We start from the raw sequence: 20,109 nt of genomic DNA, 5'->3' as shown, positions 1-20,109 counted from the left end.
CCCCCCCCCCCCCCCCTCCAAAAAACTGATAGAAGTGTGCCCATGCATTTTACAGCGATAACTCCAATCTCATGCACGGTGCAAAATTTGATTATATTCGTTCATTGTTGTTTTAACCATTTTTGTTCAGAAAAAAAGCAAATGAGAGTTTACAAGTTTACAACTAACTTTGATTTTTCAAACCTATCTATATCTCTGCAACCTGATGTAGTAGACCTTTGATATTTCAAACAATGGATCTAGCTAGAACCACCTATATATACTCTTATTTAAATAACAAATGTTGCCAACTAAGCATAACAAGTTATTTCACGATTTACATAAACATAAAACATTTCTTAGATTAAAAGACGGAATAATGATGTTTACATTTAAAACTAAAAGATTAAAATTCAAATTATGAAATGCTTGGAATCGGCGCGACGTGCGTACTGCGTATTCTACACAATTGACATTTACACAATTATAAAATGGTTCACGGACTCAACGGTATAGAACTGAATAGAAGAAGGATCGACAGGAGATGTTAACGCCCGTTAGCTCTTATACGCCAATTATGAATAAATCCAGATATTTATTTGTAGTAACCCTGCGGTGGCAACGTTGCCTGTGGTATTAAAGGGACTGTAAGTGTAATCTCAAATGACCCTCCATGCAAAGATGGCAATGCCCGATTCACAACGGTACCCTTGAAACCTTAATCTAATAAAAATATCGAATATACCGTTAATACCGTCGTCATTCGGAGTTTCTTCATTGCTTCTTATAAACAAGAAATGTGCATTGCGCAAGTCACTTTCACAGAGAAACCACAAATGAAAATAAACATTTTAAAGAAAGAAAAACATGGATATCTAAATCATACTTGATCAGACATAGCTTTCAAGAGAAATCGGCTGACCGGGCTCGTTACCATCTTTGCATGGAGGGTCACTTGAAATTACGCTTTATACAGTTCATTTAACCAGACAAAACTGACGACATTTTCCCCCAGGGTTGGTTGGGGATTGGGAAGGGGCAAAGTATAGGGTTGAGGGGGAAGGGGGGAAGGGTGGGAGGAGTTGGAGGGGGTTTTCTTGTAAAATGTCCTTTGTCACGGTCATGGATCCAGATTAGATACTGTCCGAATCACAATCATCTAAAGCTGCCTAAACTGCAATATTTCGGAAAATTGAATATATTTGAATATATTTCAAATATATAAACAAACTTTTCATTAGAAACTTATTTGAAGTACCGGACCATCTTCTAGGGAGATTAATGTGAGAAGAGACTATCCATGTAATCTTCTTCTAGGGAGATTAATCGGAGAAGAGACTATCCATGTAATCTTCTTCTAGGGAGATTAATGTGAGAAGAGACTATCCATGTAATCTTCTTCTAGGGAGATTAATCGGAGAAGAGACTATCCATGTAATCTTATTCTAGGGAGATTAATCGGAGAAGAGACTATCCATGTAATCCCCTTCTAGGGAGATTATCCATGTAATCCCCTTCTAGGGAGATTAATATAAGAGACTATCCATGTAATCCCCTTCTAGGGAGATTAATATAAGAGACTATCCATGTAATCTTCTTCTAGGGAGATTAATGGGAAAAGAGACTATCCATGTAATCTTCTTCTAGGGAGATTAATGGGAGAAGAGACTATACATGTAATCCCCTTCTAGGGAGATTAATGTGAATAGAGACTATTCATGTAATCCCCTTCTAGGGAGATTAATGTGAGAAGAGACTATCCATGTAATCCTCTTCTAGGGAGATTAATATGAAAAGAGACTATTCACGTAATCCCCTTCTAGGGAGATTAATATGAAAAGAGACTATTCATGTAATCCCCTTCTAGGGAGATTAATGTGAGAAGAGACTATCCATGTAATCCTCTTCTAGGAAGATTAATATGAAAAGAGACTATTCACGTAATCCCCTTCTAGGGAGATTAATATGAAAAGAGACTATTCATGTAATCCCCTTCTAGAGAGATTAATATGAGAAGAGACTATTCACGTAATCCCCTTCTAGAGAGATTAATGTGAGATGAGACTAGCCATGTAATCCCCTTCTAGGGAGATTAATGTGAGATGAGACTATCCATGTAATCCCCTTCTAGGGAGATTAATATCAAAAGAGACTATTCATGTAATCCCCTTCTAGGGAGATTAATGTGAGAAGAGACTATTCATGTAATCCCCTTCTAGGGAGATTAATATGCAAAGAGACTATTCATGTAATCCCCTTCTAGGGAGATTAATGTGAGAAGAGACTATTCATGTAATCCCCTTCTAGAGAGATTAATGTGAGATGAGACTATCCATGTAATTTCAAATGATTCACAATTTAAAAGAGTGTCATGTCCGATTCACATTGAATCCCTTTAATAGTCCCTTTAATAGTTCCTTTAATTGTCCCTTTAATAATTCCTTTAATAGTCCCTTTAATAGTCCCTTTAATTGTCCCTTTAATAGTCCCTTTAATAGTCTCTTTAATAGTCCCTTTAATAGTCCCTTTAATAGTCTCTTTAATAGTCCCTTTAATAGTCCCTTTAATAGCCTCTTTAATAGTCGCATTATCAGTCGCTTTTATAGTCCCTTTAATATTCCCTTTAATAGTCTCTTTATTAGTCCCTTTAATTGTTCCATTTAATTGTCTCTTTAATAGTCGCAATATCAGTCGCTTTTAAAGTCCCTTTAATATTCACTGGAAGAGTTCCAATTTAATAGTCCCTTTAAGTTTCTTATTATTCATTATTCATGTATTAAAATTAATACAGAAAGGACATTTTTATGATAAATGTTTTTTTTGATTATGTAAACAAGGAAAGTTTAAACAAAGGAAGTTTTAGTTAGTTAGGGGAGCAGTGCCACTATAATTAGGAAGTTGTGGAGGGAGGAGGGTGCAAATTCAGTTAAATCAGTAGGGTGGGGAAAATTATCGATTATACTTTGATGAGTAATCAAGAAAATACCAGTTTTTCAATTCTGGTTTCCCGGCCATATCAGTCTTAGGATTAATATCATCTCTTTTTAGGTTGGAAAATATTTGTTTTTACAGGTTTTTATTTAGTATTTACACATATATACGAAACAAAATGTTTAAATTCATATATTTAAATACAATTTTTGAAAATATATATTTTTACTTAGTTTAGAATAAAAAATTTCTTTTCCCGTGGTTTAAATTTTCTTTAATAATCAATTTACAACAAAAATAAAACCAATACTTTACATTCGGCAGTTGATTAAAATAATTAATATACATTTAATTAAATTTTAGGTAATAAAAGTTTTGTTTGAGATTTTGGTTTTTGAATTAACTAAAACAAAGTTTGCGTCTTTGGCATAAATAACTTGAATGTTTTGATTCAGAATTCAGTAGTTTAAACATTTTAGAAAAATTAAAAGATTATTAACATTTCTTTATGCCAATACAAATTTAACAATTGCAATTTTTGGACTGAAAAAATAAAATTTAATTATAAACTTTTCAAAATGAAACAGTTTACAAAGAATTTGAGTTTCACATTTTCCAATCCCTATATTTTTGCCCCCTGATGGTGTAAACCTTAATATTTCAAGCAATTAGACTAATTGATCTAATATAGTTAGAAATACCAAAGGTCTAGAACATTGGTTTGCAAAGTTATATGGATTATATGGATTATATGGATTATATGGATTATATGGATTATATGGATTAGAAAATCAAGGTTTGGGAATAGACCCAGTTCCTTTGCAAGGTTATTTATTAATTATGAGACTTAGAGACGACTATACAAGGTTTGGGAATAGACCCAGTTCCTTTGTAAGGTTATTTATTAATTATGAGACTTAGAGACGACTATATAAACATTCTGCAATTTTATTTCTTTAAGGAAATAAAATATTGATAAATAATAGTTTTTTTTGTATTTCCTTACTTTTGACTGATAGGCCTCGAATTTTCATCAAGGTTTCGTATTGTTGAATATGATCTGTTTAATACTACAACTTTTATACAAAGTTGCATATATATGAATTTTCGTGTAAATTTGACACAGTTTTGTATCAATTTCTCGAGACAGAAACATCAGATAGATGTCTTATATGTATCGATCAACACCTGAGATTCTCAGGTTTCATCCTATACTCCCTTTCATTTTTCCTTTACTGTCCCTTTAAGGAACTATTTAAAACTTAATTTTTAGTTGAGTAGGTCGACTTTCATAACTTTAATAACTTTTAATAACTTTAATAACTTAATAACTTTAATAATCAGACAAAGCTATTTATTTAAAATGTTTCATGTCGTTGTTATAGTATCATATTTTGTGGATAACCCTGCATGCTTCCAGGAAATGACGAGGCATTTCACAGAAAATGATAATTTATAATTGGCGATGAGATATTAGTTTTTTTCTCCTATCATCGATTCTGATTCTGATAAAGGAATTGAGTCTTTGCCACAAATTCTGATTTTTAATCCCTATTTCTTTCCAATCCAATGTCGTAGACTGTAGATGTTTAATAATTCAAGTTTGAAATATCAAAGGTTTACATCATCTTGTTGTAGAGATATTGGGATTAGAAAATTGAGATTTGTGGCAAGCACTCAATTCCTTTAGATACTTATATTTTAGTGATTAACTAATTAATTGCATACACAAGTTCGTTTCTTTCTTCAGTAGACAAAACTGTGCCAAATTTATGCGGCATTGCGGTTACGACTTTGGGAACTCGTTTCTCCTCTCACTCCTGTATGCCGAGTACATTAGCGCCTGATCCAAGAAGGGTTCAGTCATGTGCATGTTTGTTTTCTATTCTGAACCAATAGAAATTGCATGGTGGTAACATCTGTCTTTCTATCTATCTCATTATCCAATTAGAGATAAATCCATTATATCGGCGCTAACAGTGAATGGAAATATTTACTTCTTCTGAAACTATAGTGCTTTAGTTTTGTTTGGAAGCACATAAGAAAATTTTAAACATTTTTTCTTTTGAATGGATTTTCAAAAACAATAAATATAAACTCGAATTTACTGCATAAATTATTTTTCCATTATAGAAAGAAACAAGAAATGACATAAATGAATATGGCCCTAAATGCGTCAATAAACAAAACAGTGAAATTAATCCCATATTAAAAATTTAAAAAAAAAATCATTGAAAATTGAGTTTGAAACCATGGTATTCTAGTGTATATAAATACTTGTATGGGAACTCACCTTTGCCTGGAAACGATGAATTTTTAACCCAAGCTAATAACATTTCCATGGCTCAACCAATAACAATGTTTGCGTATGAAAATTTGAGGCAAATTGGTCAAGGGATTTCTGTGTTATATCGGGCGTACTAAGAATGTAATGCAAGGAAAGTTAATTGCAGTTGAGTATACTCTGCGTACATATTGAAACCAGTTCTCTTTGGGCGGAATTTGTAAACAAGAATAGATGCATCAGTGTTCGTTTAGTTTAGTTTGAAAATTTTGATAATTCACATATTAGTTTCCTATGACCAGAATATTTCATCGATTTTTTATGTGAAAGATGGATCCCATTTTAGGCTTCCACATCCGTCTTGTGTTTACATTACCGCCCAGTGACAGTACACTGCAGTACAAAAGATGTCTACACTTCTGAAATAACTTTCCTTGCCTTACAATCCTTGGGGCATACAAACAAACATAAATACACACAAACAGAGATTATAACTTTTTATTTATAGATATGAAAATTGAAATTAAAGATTAAGCCTAATTATTTGTCAGAAAAAAAATACATATATGAGTTACATTACAATTTGCAATAATCTTGAAATAATATTTTTGGTGCGTCTAAGAATAATAAAGTTCAACTGTAAACAATGGGTTTAAAACATGAATTCATCAAATGAAACAATGTAAAGATTTAATAGGCCCATGTGTCAGACTTGGGCATTTATGTATTTTTTACTTTTTAAGCGGTTTTAATTGTTTTGCATGGTAGGTTTTAAAGTTAAGCATTTTGAAAAAAAGTTTTCTTGGGTTCATTTTCTTTATATTTTATTTAACTTCAAAGCATAAGAGAAAACAAATAAGTAATCACAATATACAATGAAATTTACACCCGCCTAACCAGTATTGGTTGTTTAGTTAAGTTAGTTAGGGTTCATTGCTTTATGTTCGGTGTTCAGTTTTAAGTGTTTCTAATAAAACTCCCATAGTTTTCCAAAAACAATTGTTGAGAGACAACTTTAAAAATTATCATTGGTCAAAGACAAATTCATTACACTCATATGAAATCTAACTTTTTTTAATGGAGACAATTATCAATTTTCAAAAATTTTCCATTTTGAAATTTTGTTTCTATTTACTATTCAGTTTGGACCCGCCTAACCACGTTGGGTTGTTTTACATTGGTCCAACAAACTTTAATTATTTTTTGTTTCAGATCCTTTCCTCGGACGTGAACACCAGCAGCAATCTAGGCATTAGGGGAACATTAAAAAATGATTTTTTCATAAAAATATTTCTTTGGACAAAAACATCTCTTGGAGAATNGTTTATTTTCATTTGCGGTTTCTGTGTGCAAGTGAGAATGCAATGGAGAAACTCAAGGGTTTCCAGTTCCACCGTTCCACGCAACAGTAGATTTTCTTGCGCGCAACAGTTTCGTGCAGTTTTTGCACGAAATGACCTTTTTTGCACAACATTTCGTATCAATACGAAACCAGAAATTGCGCATTCCTTTATAAAAAGCTGGTTTTTTGGTATGCAACAATTTTCATTTAATCCCGCCCCTTTTAATGAATTTAATATTTACAAAGGAATATTTACAAATATTTACAAAGGAATGTCATTTACTCTCAGACAAATTAGAATCAATGGAAATTTTTCTGACAGTAACTGATACATTTATACGAAATAAATTATTATTTTTTTGCACAAAATTGCGCATAAATGCAGAATTATAAAATTTTTTTACAATGTTTTTTTACAATGCGCAATTATGTCAAAATTTCGTGCAATTTTTACTCGAAACTGAAGAAAATTTTTGCTCAATTATTGCACGAAATTTGTGCAAAAAATTCGATTGGAAACCCTAACTTTTAGGGAAAAAAAAACTTTAAGTCAGGAAACAACCGTATCTTCCGCATTTTTATGAGGGTACCGTTATTAATCGAGCAATGTCATCTTTATATGGATAATCACTTGAAATTACGCGTACAGTCCCTTTACCGTAAATACATTTTAGGATGGATATAATCGGAGTAAAGGTGATAGTATTATTCCTGCTTGGGTTGACCAAGGTTGGGTTTGGTCTACTTCCTCTTCTTCTTCACAAATATCTAACCAAACGAAATAAACTTAAATGCCTGGACAGATTTATTGGTAAGGCTAAATATTGATAAAAATAAATATTCTCAAGTTTTTGTCGTCTTTGTCTCATCTTTTCAGAGCTGAAAACTTTAGAATGGTTGATATCGAGATTTATGCTTGATCCTCTCTGTTTGCTAATCTCCAAACTAATGAAGTCTTTAGATTCATTTCTAGAGATTAGAGATGCGCTTTTTAACTTTTGAAAAACCGGTTTTTTATTTCTTCGCATTTGTGGTGTCATATCAATTGGACTATTGATCGATTGAACGAACGTAAGTTTTGTATTAATGTTTATTAAGACCAACGTTCAAAAGGACTAAAGCCTTCAAACGTGATAAAATATGTTCAATTGACTTTAGTTCAATCGGATATTATTCCAATTGATATAGCATCGTATCTGTTTTGCAATTATAGGTATCTTTATGAAATGTAGTGGGAAATGTTTTATCTAACAAGAGCGGATGAAAAGAAAATTAAAAGTTACCACAGTGATTATTCAGATTAAGCGATCAGGATTAATTGGGTATCCAATTCAAAAGTTTTCAGCTCAGCATAATCCTAGTTAAGATATAATTTACAGGATGTCCCACGAAACAGTAGCAAGATGACTTGAATTTCGTCTCTAATCTTTGAAATAATTTGCGGCTTTTTTTTCGTAAACCTTATTTTAAAAGTCAAATAATTAAGAAAATGGCTATTGTCCTGGCATGTCAAAACTGTGGTCTGCCTTTTTGTGCTTTCAATATGATTGGAGATACAGGGTGTCCAATAAAAACATGACAGTTGAGAGACGACTTGAAGGTCGTCGTTGATGTTTGAAATAATTTTGCGGCATTGATTGTAAACCTTAAGTTTTTGTGCCTTTTTTCTTCAAATGTTTTTTTCTGTGAACATGTAATAAATCTAGGTCCCGAGATTACGCTACTCAAAGTCTAATTACAGTCTCACTGACTCTATATCTAGCCAAAACTCAAGGATCTCAATCTCTAGCCAAAACTCAAGGCTCTGTATACGTCCGTTTAACACAACGTTTCGTATAGTACTAATTTATTTATATATACAGGTAAATCAAGCTGACCGGATTGGCCGGCTTGGGTTACATTGAAATAGATAAGATACATTGATAACATGGATAATAAAGATCGGGATAAGCATTACAACAGAAAATGCTCCAAACATTTTAAATTGTTTTACAATAGATATTGCAAATATTCTTAGGTTGGTAGCCTTAAAAATATGCAAAGCATGATTGACATTTAATTCAAAATATTTTACTGAATAATTTGTGAAACTGGGTTTAAGTTTTTTAGCTGATTGGCTTTTGGAGTATCTTTTTAAAGCATTGAGCACTATTGGAAACTTACTTACAATTTGAAANATATAGGGATAAGAAAATCAGAGTTTGTGGCAATGAATCAATTCTTTTTGTGACAATAATGGTATTCAATTAAAGGAGTCAAAGATTATTTCTTTAAATTGAGATTAAGTAAGTTTAAAATCTTCAAAATTTAGCAAAATTAAAAATTAAAAAAGAAAGAATATTTTATCAAATCAATGAATTAAGGTGAGAGAAAGCCTGGAAGCTGCAACTCAGACAGGAGTATTGGGAAGTATGGTGAGTTAAACATTATTTGTAAAACAAATGAGAACTTACAATAAACTACAGTCCTGACCAGAAAGACCCGACGCGTAATTAATTTACAATTAATCAGACGACTTTACAATCTAATTTTCAAAAGGATTGATAAAACTAAATAACCCTAGTCTTTTACCAAAATGTGGTCTGCCTTTTTTGAGCATTTAAAATTGCCAGAGGTATAAATGTAAAATCAACTGATTAACTGTCAATTAATTCCGGGGTTTTCTGAGTATACTTTATAATTTTTCATTGTTTATATCTTTGCAACCTGAACAGGAAACTTTTGTGTTAATCCCGTTCGCTTACTCCATTGTGAATATTTTCCGCTTAACTCTCTCTTTTGGTTATTCCTGCTGGGTTCCGAGAGTTCTCTCATTGATTGTGAGCAAAAAAATCCCGTTCGTTTTTTTCAACGGTTTTTTCAAGGTTATATTTATCTGCAGATGTATATAAAGAGGACATCAAAGATTAATCTCGATATCCAAAATTCCAAAGTGTTAAGCTTTGATGTCTTTGCTATTTTTTAGCTATTAGAAAACTAACAAGAAGAGTTATTTTTGAAATAAAAACAATTTAATGAAAAATTATGGATTATAAAGTTTTTTTTTCTCAGGATTTTGAATACCCGTTTGCAGAGCTTCTGATCTGTATGGGTGAGAAACTTTTTAGAATTCTTTGGGGATTTTTTAGAATAAATGGAGTGATTCTGAATTTTGTGAAGTATGCGAATAGGAATGAATTAATATTATCATCGATTATAGTTAAATGACCCTTTCAAATCAACTATCAGAGATAAATAGCATACAAATTATTTATGTCACGTGATCTACACGCAAAACTTTCAGAATGTCAATGAAAGCAAACTTTTTAATTATTTAGAATAATGTAAAAAGATCTTTATTATATCGGTGAAAGTCGGTTCTACAGTAAAGGCTAAAACAGCGCTATTACTGTTTAACTGCACAGTACTGTAGACTTTACCTTACTGTAGACTTTACAGTACTGTAAACTTTTCAGTACTGTAAACTAATACAGTACTTTAAACTGTACAGTACTTTAAACTGTACAGTACTGTAAACTGTACAGTACTGTAAACTGCACAGTACTGTAAAATGTACAGTACTGTAAACTGTACAGTACTGTAAACTGTACAGTACTGTAAACTGTACAGTACTGTAAACTGTGCAATACTGTAAACTGTACAGTACTGTAAACTGAACAGTACTGTAAACTGTACAGTACTGTACACTTACAGTACTGTAAACTGTGCAGTACTGTAAACTGTACAGTACTGTAAACTGTACAGTACTGTACACTTACAGTACTGTAAACTGTGCAGTACTGTAAACTGTACAGTACTGTAAACTGTACAGTACTGTAAACTGTACAGTACTGTAAACTGTACAGTAATGTAAACTGTAAAAATATCATATATGTAGAAAAAAACCATTTTGAAAGAATTATATATTATGTCTAGGGTTTCTATTAATATTCCTGGTTGAATCCATCGTTCATAAATTCTTCGGAGATCATCATCATCCTCCCCCGGCCTCGTCAAGAAAAGCCTCAATCCAGCCTCAGGTTCAACACGTTTAATAATCCTTGTTTTTAGATCTTTTAAGATTTATTTTCAATTTTAGATTTCGTAATCTTCACGATTTCTTAACGACCACTTTTTCTGAACTTTGTCACCGATAAACATCAAAACGGCTGTGCCGATCGGGCCCAAATTTTTCTGCGACTTCACATGATCCCAAGAAAAGTTTTTGGATGGTAAGAATTTAAAAAATTGGCCTTTAAAAATTTTATTTTTCAAAATTCACGAAAAAAAATCGTTAAAAGAGCAACATATAAAAGTTAAACTCAAATAAAATCTTGAATTGCCATCTTTGCATGGAGGGTCACTTGAACCCAGGCGTATAGTCTCGTTAAATGTTCCTAAATTGTTTAATTAGATAAACTGCAGAGACGTAATGTTTAGAAACTCTATAAATATATTTATATAGTGGCATGTCTCTTTTCACACTGGTTCCCTTTAATACGTTATCTGAGTAGCAATGGGGAAGATATCGTCATTTTAAAACTTTTATGGAAATACCCAGGGGGGATGATAGGTTCCTACCTGTGTGCTCAGTTAGCTGTCCTGTACACTTACAAATGTTTACTAATATTGATATACTAAGGGTTAGGCCAGAATCAACTTATAATGAACAAATATGCAGTACGCTCTCGGTATAGTTTATGGTCTATAGAATTAGTAAAGGATTAGCGTACCAGTCTATAAACTATAACCTCGTTGGAAATACCTCAACTAAAACTATTAATTTACAAATATAAAAAAGAAAAACAAGAAAAGTCTTGTTTTGTGCGATTAACTTTAATTGCTTTTATTTAATTACAATTATGATATATAAAACCATCCCCCCCCCTCCTTCCCACACAGCCTCCCCCTCCCCCTTCCCTATTTGATCTTTGATGAAAGCCTTGTTAAAAAACCTTCGGGCGTACTGCCGATAAGAATTATCCCGTTCATTTGTTTTCACTTCCGCTTTCAACTCAATATTTTAATCATAGTTTACATTTTATAGGAAATTAAAAGACAGTGATGACCAAAAAAACTCGAAATGGAAGACGACTTTTATAATAAAGTTATAACTTTAAAAAGTCCATTGAGCATAATACAAAGCAATTGTTCAGTGTAAACAGACTCAATTCAATAAAGCAGTGATTTAATAAGTGTCTAGTAATACTATATTTGCTTTGTAACAACATCAAATGCATACAATAAAGTATTGCTATAATGTTGTCTTCCTTTTCCACTGTTTTCTGGTTATCAGAAAAAAACTCGCCACAAACTCTCATTTCTATTCAAATATCTTTGCAACCTGATGTCATAGACCATTCATAATTCAAGCTTTGCATTTTATTAGATCAAAAAGGTCTGAAAAAAAACATTAGGTTGCATAGATAAAGGGATGCGAAAATCTTTAATTTAAGTGGCATTACTATGAGCTAAAATATAGACAATCCGGCGTGAAAACAAAATATGGTTTTGCCAATTACTTTCAAATTTTGTAAAATATGTAAAAATTCAAGAGCCAAGGCTGGCGAAATTTGAAAGTCTAGTCGGTCCGGTCAAAGCTAGTTAAGATTATTGTATGTGCACATGTTCTCGTATTTGAACCAAGTAAAGTTAATTCTTAATTCCATTTGTTATCACTATGCAGAGAAGGTAAAATAAGATTTTGTCTGTTTTAGATAAAATCTGCTAATGGCGGAGCTAGAGGTGTAGATAATCAGGTAGAAAAATATTTGTTTAATTGATAAAAATGTTGAATATGAACTTTTGCCGATTGTTTTTGGTGTCACATTTTGTTTCTCACCATAACACACACTTTGTAAAAAGGAATTGAGTCTTTACCACAAACTCAAATTTTACTATCCCTAAATCTTTGAAGCCTGATGTGGAAATCTTTGAAGCCTGATGTGCAAACCTTTGATATTTCAAACTTAGATTATTTGATCACACAGAATTCTTAGTTCGAAATATCTAAAGTCGACGACATTTATAGAGATTAGAAAATTTGAGGCAACGACTCAATTCCTTACAAATATAAAATTTAAACTATAGGAAAAAAATTTAGAAAAACAGACTTTGCCAAAATCTTGGTATCTGCTAACCATATCTAGATCTTAAGGTTAATTTAATTAAAATTGCGTTATCATTCCCTTTTTTGTTCTCTAGGCCTATATTATGGAGGATGCCGTGATTTATCCAGATACCTCTGAAAGCAACAGTGCTTGCTCTTGGAGCACTCAGACCAATGGTTCTTTGACCCGGAGCAATGATGTAAAATTGAGAGCAGCTCCGTTATCAGAGGAGCATCCAGATACAGCTCTTAGAGCAAGTCGGTCCCCATTCATCACAACAAAAAAAGTAAGGTTAATATAATACAAATATTTTTTATGATAAATCTTTAAATGAAATATTTATTATAAAAATAACATTAAAAAGTCATTTAATCAATCTTTTATTGATTTATTAATCAATCAGTTACAGAGCGTTCCATATCATTTTAGATTATCTCCTATCTTTAACGCCAAAATTCGCACATAATACTCTAAAAATCTAGCATTTTTTGCAAAAAATAAAATTCTTTTAGCCTTATTAAATTTTTTTAAAATGATTTATTCTTCCTAATTTTTCTGATTTGTCCCCCAAATCGTAATTTAGACCCATTGACGCGGTCTAATATGATGTGGGACACCCTGTAGTTGATTGATTGATTGATAAATCTATGTATTAAATGATTGATTAATCGATTAATTCAATTAATCTATTATATTCTTAATTGATTGATTAATCAGGGAATTGATTGATTGACTGATTTATTGATTAGTTGATTATTTAGTCGGATAAGAATGTTTACAATGTGTCAAGTGCAACTCTAACCTCATACGCTTCATTTGATTCAGGTATATATAAAGTAGTAATCTCTGTTTGTCTTTTTGTATGCCAGATCATAACTCATGAACCCGTTAACCTATTTGCCTTAAATTTTGATTGTGGAACTTGGGAGAACCACAGAAATGTTTATTTTGGTTTAAAACTTCTGAGTTGAGTAGGTTCTGAGTACACTTTTATAATGAACATTTTAGACAAAGCTGGGTTCCCAGGCTAGTGCTCTAATATATAAAATGTCCATTCTACAAGAATAATATTTCTTAATTTGCAAAGGAATATTGTGGTCGTGATTTCCCTTTAGAGAATGCAAAGGAATATTGTGGTCGTGATTTCTCTTTAGAGAATGCAAAGGAATATTGTGGTCGTGATTTCTCTTTAGAGAATGGCTTGTAAGATTCACAGTCCTTTATCTGAGCAACAATAAGGAAGATATCGTCGTTTTTCTCCCGGAAACGGGAAAGGTATTTAATTCTGACATCGTTGTGTCTTTCCGCACATATTTTACTTTTTTAGATGAATCACATTTGAACTTAATCAATTTTGATAAAAAACAAAAGTAGATGACTTGAAATTAAGATTTTAGATATTTTTGAAAATTTTTCTTTATCATCATCTAGATATCGGAGCTGGTCTAGATTCTCAAGTATCCTCCAACCTCCGAGTTCCTGCCACCTCCACCCTCCGAGGAAACTATGTAGGATCCTCCAATTCTCTTGGGTCTAGCTCCTCCAACAACTCAATAGCTAGGTGTTATTATTATTATTATTATTATCATTAATATCATTATTATCATTATTATCATTATCATCATTATCAGTATCAGTATCAGTATCAGTATCAGTATCAGTATCAGTATCAGTATATCAGTATATCAGTATCAGTATCAGTATCAGTATCAGTATCAGTATCTGTATCTGTATCAGTATCAGTATCAGTATCGTTATCAGTATCGGTATCAGTATCGGTATCGGTATCGGTATCGGTATCAGTATCGGTATCAGTATCGGTATCGGTATCAGTATCAGTATCAGTATCGGTATCGGTATCAGTATCGTCGTTATTTTCATTATTTTGTTTTCAGAGAGAAGAGTTTTGTTGCATCAATTCGAGGATTTTTGATTGTTTTAGCGCTTTCTATTCACAGCTTATTCGAGGGCATGGCCATAGGTAATCACAGGAAATTAATTTACCTTAAATGGACTTTAGACGCATTTTCAAAGGACCCAGTTCTCGAGACAGAAACATCAAATAAATGTCTTATAGGTATCGTTCAACTCCTTAAATTTTCATGTTTCATCCTATATACCCCCTTTCATTTTTCCTTTACAGTCCCTTTAAGGGTACCGTTATTTATTGGGCATTACTATCTTTGCATGGAGGGTCACTTAAACCTAAGCTTACATTCCATTTAAGAGCAATTGTTTTTAGGTTTGGAGGAGACAGACCAAGGAGTGTGGAAGCTGTTCACAGCTGTTATAATTCACAGTGTAGCAATAGTATTCTGCATAGGTCAGTTCTAAAGTTTTTTTTATAGATTAAGTTATGAACATTTTTATGAATTTTTAGATATTAAAGGGAGTGTTCTAGAATAGAATTCAATATCGATCGCTACTAATTTTACTTTTATCTGTTGCATCTGTAAGGAGAAAATCGTAGTTGAATTTTTCCCTCAGATCGTAAAATATTCAATAAAATTCAAAATTACTCATTTATAATTTACAACCTATAACTGTCCAATGCAATTCGATGCATGTGTATAAAATTTATATTTCATAATATCTTTTATTTTTAAGGGTTAAAATTAATATTTCCCTTACAACTTTTTTTACGACTGGCGCTGGATTTTTGTACATTCCTGGAAAATATGAAAAAGTCGTCTTCAGTATCATCAATCCTCGAAACAGGAATGAATGTTTTCAAAAGTAACACTCGGATCATATACAATAAGATATATTAGAAAATATCAACTATATACGAATATATCGTTGAATTCGACAATTGTAGGTTATATAATATCTTAATGAATAGTTTTAAGTTTAATTGAATTATGTACGATCTTAGTGGAAAAATGCAACTATACTTGAATTTGTATGTTAGGCGTTTTTTTAAAAACATTTTTTTTTTCACATAGACGCAACAGATCGAATTAAATTCAATATACCCCTTTCATTTTTCGCACACTCTCTCTTTAATCAATGCTTTTTTCAGCACAAAGTATAAATAATGTTTTTAAAACTTAATTAATCAAAACATTATTCATCCTGTCTCACAAACTCACACCACCCTTTTCAACGTTTTCGAAGCCAACAGGCAATTAATTAATTTAATTTAATCAATTCACTTAGTTACATGAAAAATAAGAAACAACACGTATCACAAACTCCAATTTTCTAATCATTATATCTTTGCAAGCTGATGTCGTAGACACTTGATATTTTAAACTAATAATTATTCAAATTAAATAAATTATCAAAGATTGAAATATTAAAGGTCTACGCCATAAGATTGAATAGATGTAAAGATTATAAATTATAGTTTTTGGCAAGTGTTCAATTCCTTTAAACGGATAACTCCTTTTTAAAGGGACAGACCGGCTAAGTAAGGTAGTTGAACAGCATACTTAGTTAACTACCTTACATAGGCGGTCTGTCTCTTTAACAAATCCATTTTTATTGTAAATCAAGTTTTCTAATTATAGTTTTCTAGGGACGGAAATGATTTCAAGCGGAATGAAAAAGAAAACAATTCTAATCTACATGATCGTGCTCGGAGTTAACTCACCCATTGGGGTTCTAATTGGTAGTTAAAATTGAACATATATAATTTACATTTTAGAATAATTATTAGTCATAAGAAACAGAACTAAAATCGTTCCTTTTTAATTAATATAATATATAAAGATTAATATAATATTAAATTTAAAAAGAGGGGAGATCCACCCATGGATCTCAATATCCACAGCTCGAGACAAATTTTTGAAGATATAATATTTTTGCATTATACAACATTAAAGTTTGTTGTCTGTCAAGAATTGTATTTAAAACGCACATTTTAGGTTTTTGTTTTTAGGATTAATTGTTACCCTGCATGTTGAATCCGCTAGTCCAGCCCATCTTCTTGCTGTGGGAGTTCTTCAGGTATACTATGTGTATCATTATTATCAGTGTATTTAGCTGCGAGCATTCTTTTGGTAAAAAGTATGATTACTATTATTGTAATCAGCGGAAGCATTACATAAAAATTATGAAATTTTTCATCTACGAATATATTTTAGACGAAAAGAACTGTTTTTGAATGATTGTATAATTTAATTTTTGAGATTAAATTAAATACTATTTTCACGTTTACTGTTCAGGGTCTAGCTGCTGGTACACTACTCTACATCACATTCTTCGAAGTATTGTCCCGCGAGAAGTTAACCCGCTACAGGATGACCGGAATTATAGGCGTACTCGCCATTGCGCTGGGGTTTACTGTCATGGCTGTGATGGAAGGAACCGGTTCTCACACACACAGCCACGGCGGTCCAGCAACGGCTCGACAACTCGGCGGCTCAGGGCTTAATCATTCAGGAACCAAAATAAATACAGTTTTAAATTACCTCTAACGTTTACGTTTCTAGCCCGATTCAACTCAATTTAATGCGTTAATAGCCCGATTCAACACAATTTAATGCGTTAATAGCCCGATTTAACACAATTTAATGCGTTAATAGCCGGATTCAACTCAATTTAATGCGTTAATAGCCCGATTCAACTCAATTTAATGCGTTAATAGCCCGATTCAACTCAATTCAATGCGTTACTAGCCCGATTTAACTCAATTTAATGCGTTAATAGCCCGATTCAACTCAATTTAATGCGTTAATAGCCAATTCAGAAAGCCAACCTTTAGCCGTTTAAATAAAAGATGGGAATAATATCCTTTGTTTTGACTGTAACATGAAAGGACAGGAAACTCTTAAACATGAAAGGACAGGACACTCTTTAACATGAAAGGACAGGAAACTCTTTAACTTGAAAGGACAGGAAACTCTTAAACAGGAAAGGACAGGACACTCTTTAACATGAAAGGACAGGAAACTCTTTAACATGAAAGGACAGGAAACTCTTTAACATGTAAGGACAGGAAACTCTTAAACATGAAAGGACAGGACACTCTTTAACATGAAAGGACAGGCAACACTTCAACATGAAAGGACAGAAAACTTTTTAACCTGGAAGGACAGGAAACTCTTAAACATGAAAAGACAGGAAACTCTTTAACATGAAAGGTTACTTGAAATTGCGTCTCCAGAATCCCTTTAAACAAAAAGTTTAATTGCAAATTTTTTTTTATTTTTGGTTAGTTTCAGGACATAATCATATTCATGTGGAGGAGATACTTGGAAGCAAGGAGGACGCATTCAACTTTAATCCTTACCAACATGAGCAGCACGGACACAGTCATGATCATAGACATCATGAGTATCATCATCATCATGATCATGAAGCGTCAGATCATTTTAACGTGAATAAAATGAGGAATAATTCTGAAAACCAAACATTTGATTTATCTGATCACAATCATGAATCTCATGATCATGAACATGGTTCTCATAATCATACAAAAGATGTTCAAGATCATGGTCATGAACATGATGATCATCGAAACGAAACTCATGCCCATGACGATCATCAAACTGATGGGCATAACCATGACGTGCACAAGCATGATGATCATACTCATGAAAATTATGAAGTTGATAATAATGAACACAAAGAACTTGATTATTATCTTAATGATCATGATAATCATGATCATAAACATAATGATCATGGGCATGACCATGAACAAATAGAACATGAGCATAGTGATCATGAGCATAATGATCATGAAAATGAGCATGATGATCATGAACATGAGCATGATGATCATGAACATGAGCATAATGATCATGAGCATGAGCATAATGATTATGAACATGAGCATGATGATCATGAACATAATCATGAACATGAGCATGATGATCATGAACATAAGGATGATAATCATGAACATGAGCATGATGATCATAATCATGAACATAAAGCACATGCGCTAGAACAGTTTGAACACAGTGAAAATGATCACGGACACATTATTCATGAACATGAGTATGATTATTATGATCAGGATCTATCTGAGACAATGAACAGTGTCCCCGTGAAAAAATCTGGTGAAAATGTTGAAGACGATATTCTTGATGTAACAGATTTACTTTCTGGTGTTACAAACAATTTTAACAGTTCTAGACAAGGCGACATAGAAGTTTTCGTTGACGGATAGAAACACACTGATTGTTGTACGTACATAAACTATTTTCACAAACATTGTAAATTTTTTTTTCATCAATTGAATTATTCATAGTTTTCATGATCATTCAGAGAGTGTAGTCGTTTTTTTGTCCAGCTTTTTTTCAACGTTTCATTTTCAAACATTTGCCCTTTTACTCATTGCATTTGTACTTTAGTTGTCACATTGCCAATCAACGATAAATATTTCCGGTTTGATAATAACATATTCGGCTGTGAGAATTTTTTAACCAAATGTAACGAAAAATGTTAAATTAAACAGTACTATTTTAAATTCGCCTGTACGGCATCTGTTCGTTGTGATACAAATATTTATTTGATTTTAAAATCTCCGAAGAATTTATGAACGATGGATTCAACCAGGAATATTAATAGAAACCCTAGACATAATATATAATTCTTTCAAAATGTTTTTTTTCTACATATATGATATTTTTACAGTTTACATTACTGTACTGTACTGTACTGTACTGTACTGTACTGTACTGTACTGTACTGTACTGTACTGTACTGTACTGTACTGTACTGTACTGTATTTACTGTACTGTACTGTACTGTACTATACTGTACTGAATTTACTGTACTGTACTGTACTGTACTATACTGTACTGTACTTTAAAAGTAAATAATACTCTGTATGTACAATTAAGTACACATATGTTTAAAAAACAATGATAACATTATATATAAGATTTGTATAATTTTATTTTTAACAGATCAAATTAAGACAGTTATATTTTTTATAAATAACTTTGTTTTGTATTTTTAAAAGAAAATAAATTCACCTATAATAGTATTAAAATCTGTGAAACCTTTTTTTTCTCTAGGGGCGGTTAAAAGTTAAGGTTATCTGAATGAAAAGGAAAAACAAAGGGGGGAGGGGGGCTTCCTGAAAACCCCTGCAGAAACCATAGATTTCACTGATCCGGGGGGTGGGGGATTTGGGTAAGGTCCAATAACCCCCACTTTTACTATCTCTTTCATCCGATGCAATTGTACATTAATTTTTGATTTGGGCTCGGCCGTGATTTCAACGAAATAATGTTTGACACCTTTTTATGCAAAGCATTTTTTTGTTCCATGATTTATGACTGCACACAAGATATATTTAAAATGGTTTTCTTTACCGTATATTTTTTGTTGCATATATATTATCCTTAGACACAGTGTTTCGTCCTATTAGGACTCATCAGTATTATGGCTGAATTTTTATCAGTTTTTCCTTTTTGCAGTTGACGGGGCTTGAAACATGATTCCTTAGATTATGGATCAAACACGCTAACCACTGCTCCATCAAACCCTGATGATTAGGTGATGAAATAAGGACCAGAGAGCTC

At 32.2% G+C, this 20,109-nt stretch overlaps 1 protein-coding gene across 1 annotated transcript; it reads left to right on the top strand.

Moving 5' to 3' along the window:
- The first annotated feature begins 7,211 nt into the window (after nt 1–7,211).
- LOC111709852 (uncharacterized) lies at nt 7,212–19,229 on the top strand. The gene is made up of 14 exons (XM_023483771.1): nt 7,212–7,265; nt 8,900–8,950; nt 9,588–9,627; nt 10,452–10,555; nt 12,233–12,274; nt 12,720–12,911; nt 13,387–13,450; nt 14,057–14,186; nt 14,521–14,606; nt 14,868–14,948; nt 16,146–16,238; nt 16,509–16,576; nt 16,795–17,011; nt 17,794–19,229. The coding sequence occupies exons 1-14, from the start codon at nt 7,212–7,214 to the stop codon at nt 18,744–18,746; spliced, it is 2,175 nt and encodes a 724-aa protein (XP_023339539.1). The 3' UTR covers nt 18,747–19,229.
- The last annotated feature ends 880 nt before the right edge of the window (nt 19,230–20,109 follow it).

This window comes from Eurytemora carolleeae, unplaced genomic scaffold (genome assembly GCF_000591075.1).
Source record: "Eurytemora carolleeae unplaced genomic scaffold, Eaff_2.0 scaffold1006, whole genome shotgun sequence".
Classification (NCBI taxonomy): Eukaryota; Metazoa; Arthropoda; class Copepoda; order Calanoida; family Temoridae; genus Eurytemora; species Eurytemora carolleeae.
The sequence above is the reverse complement of the archived record's forward strand: the minus strand, read 5'-3'. Positions and strand labels throughout refer to the sequence as shown.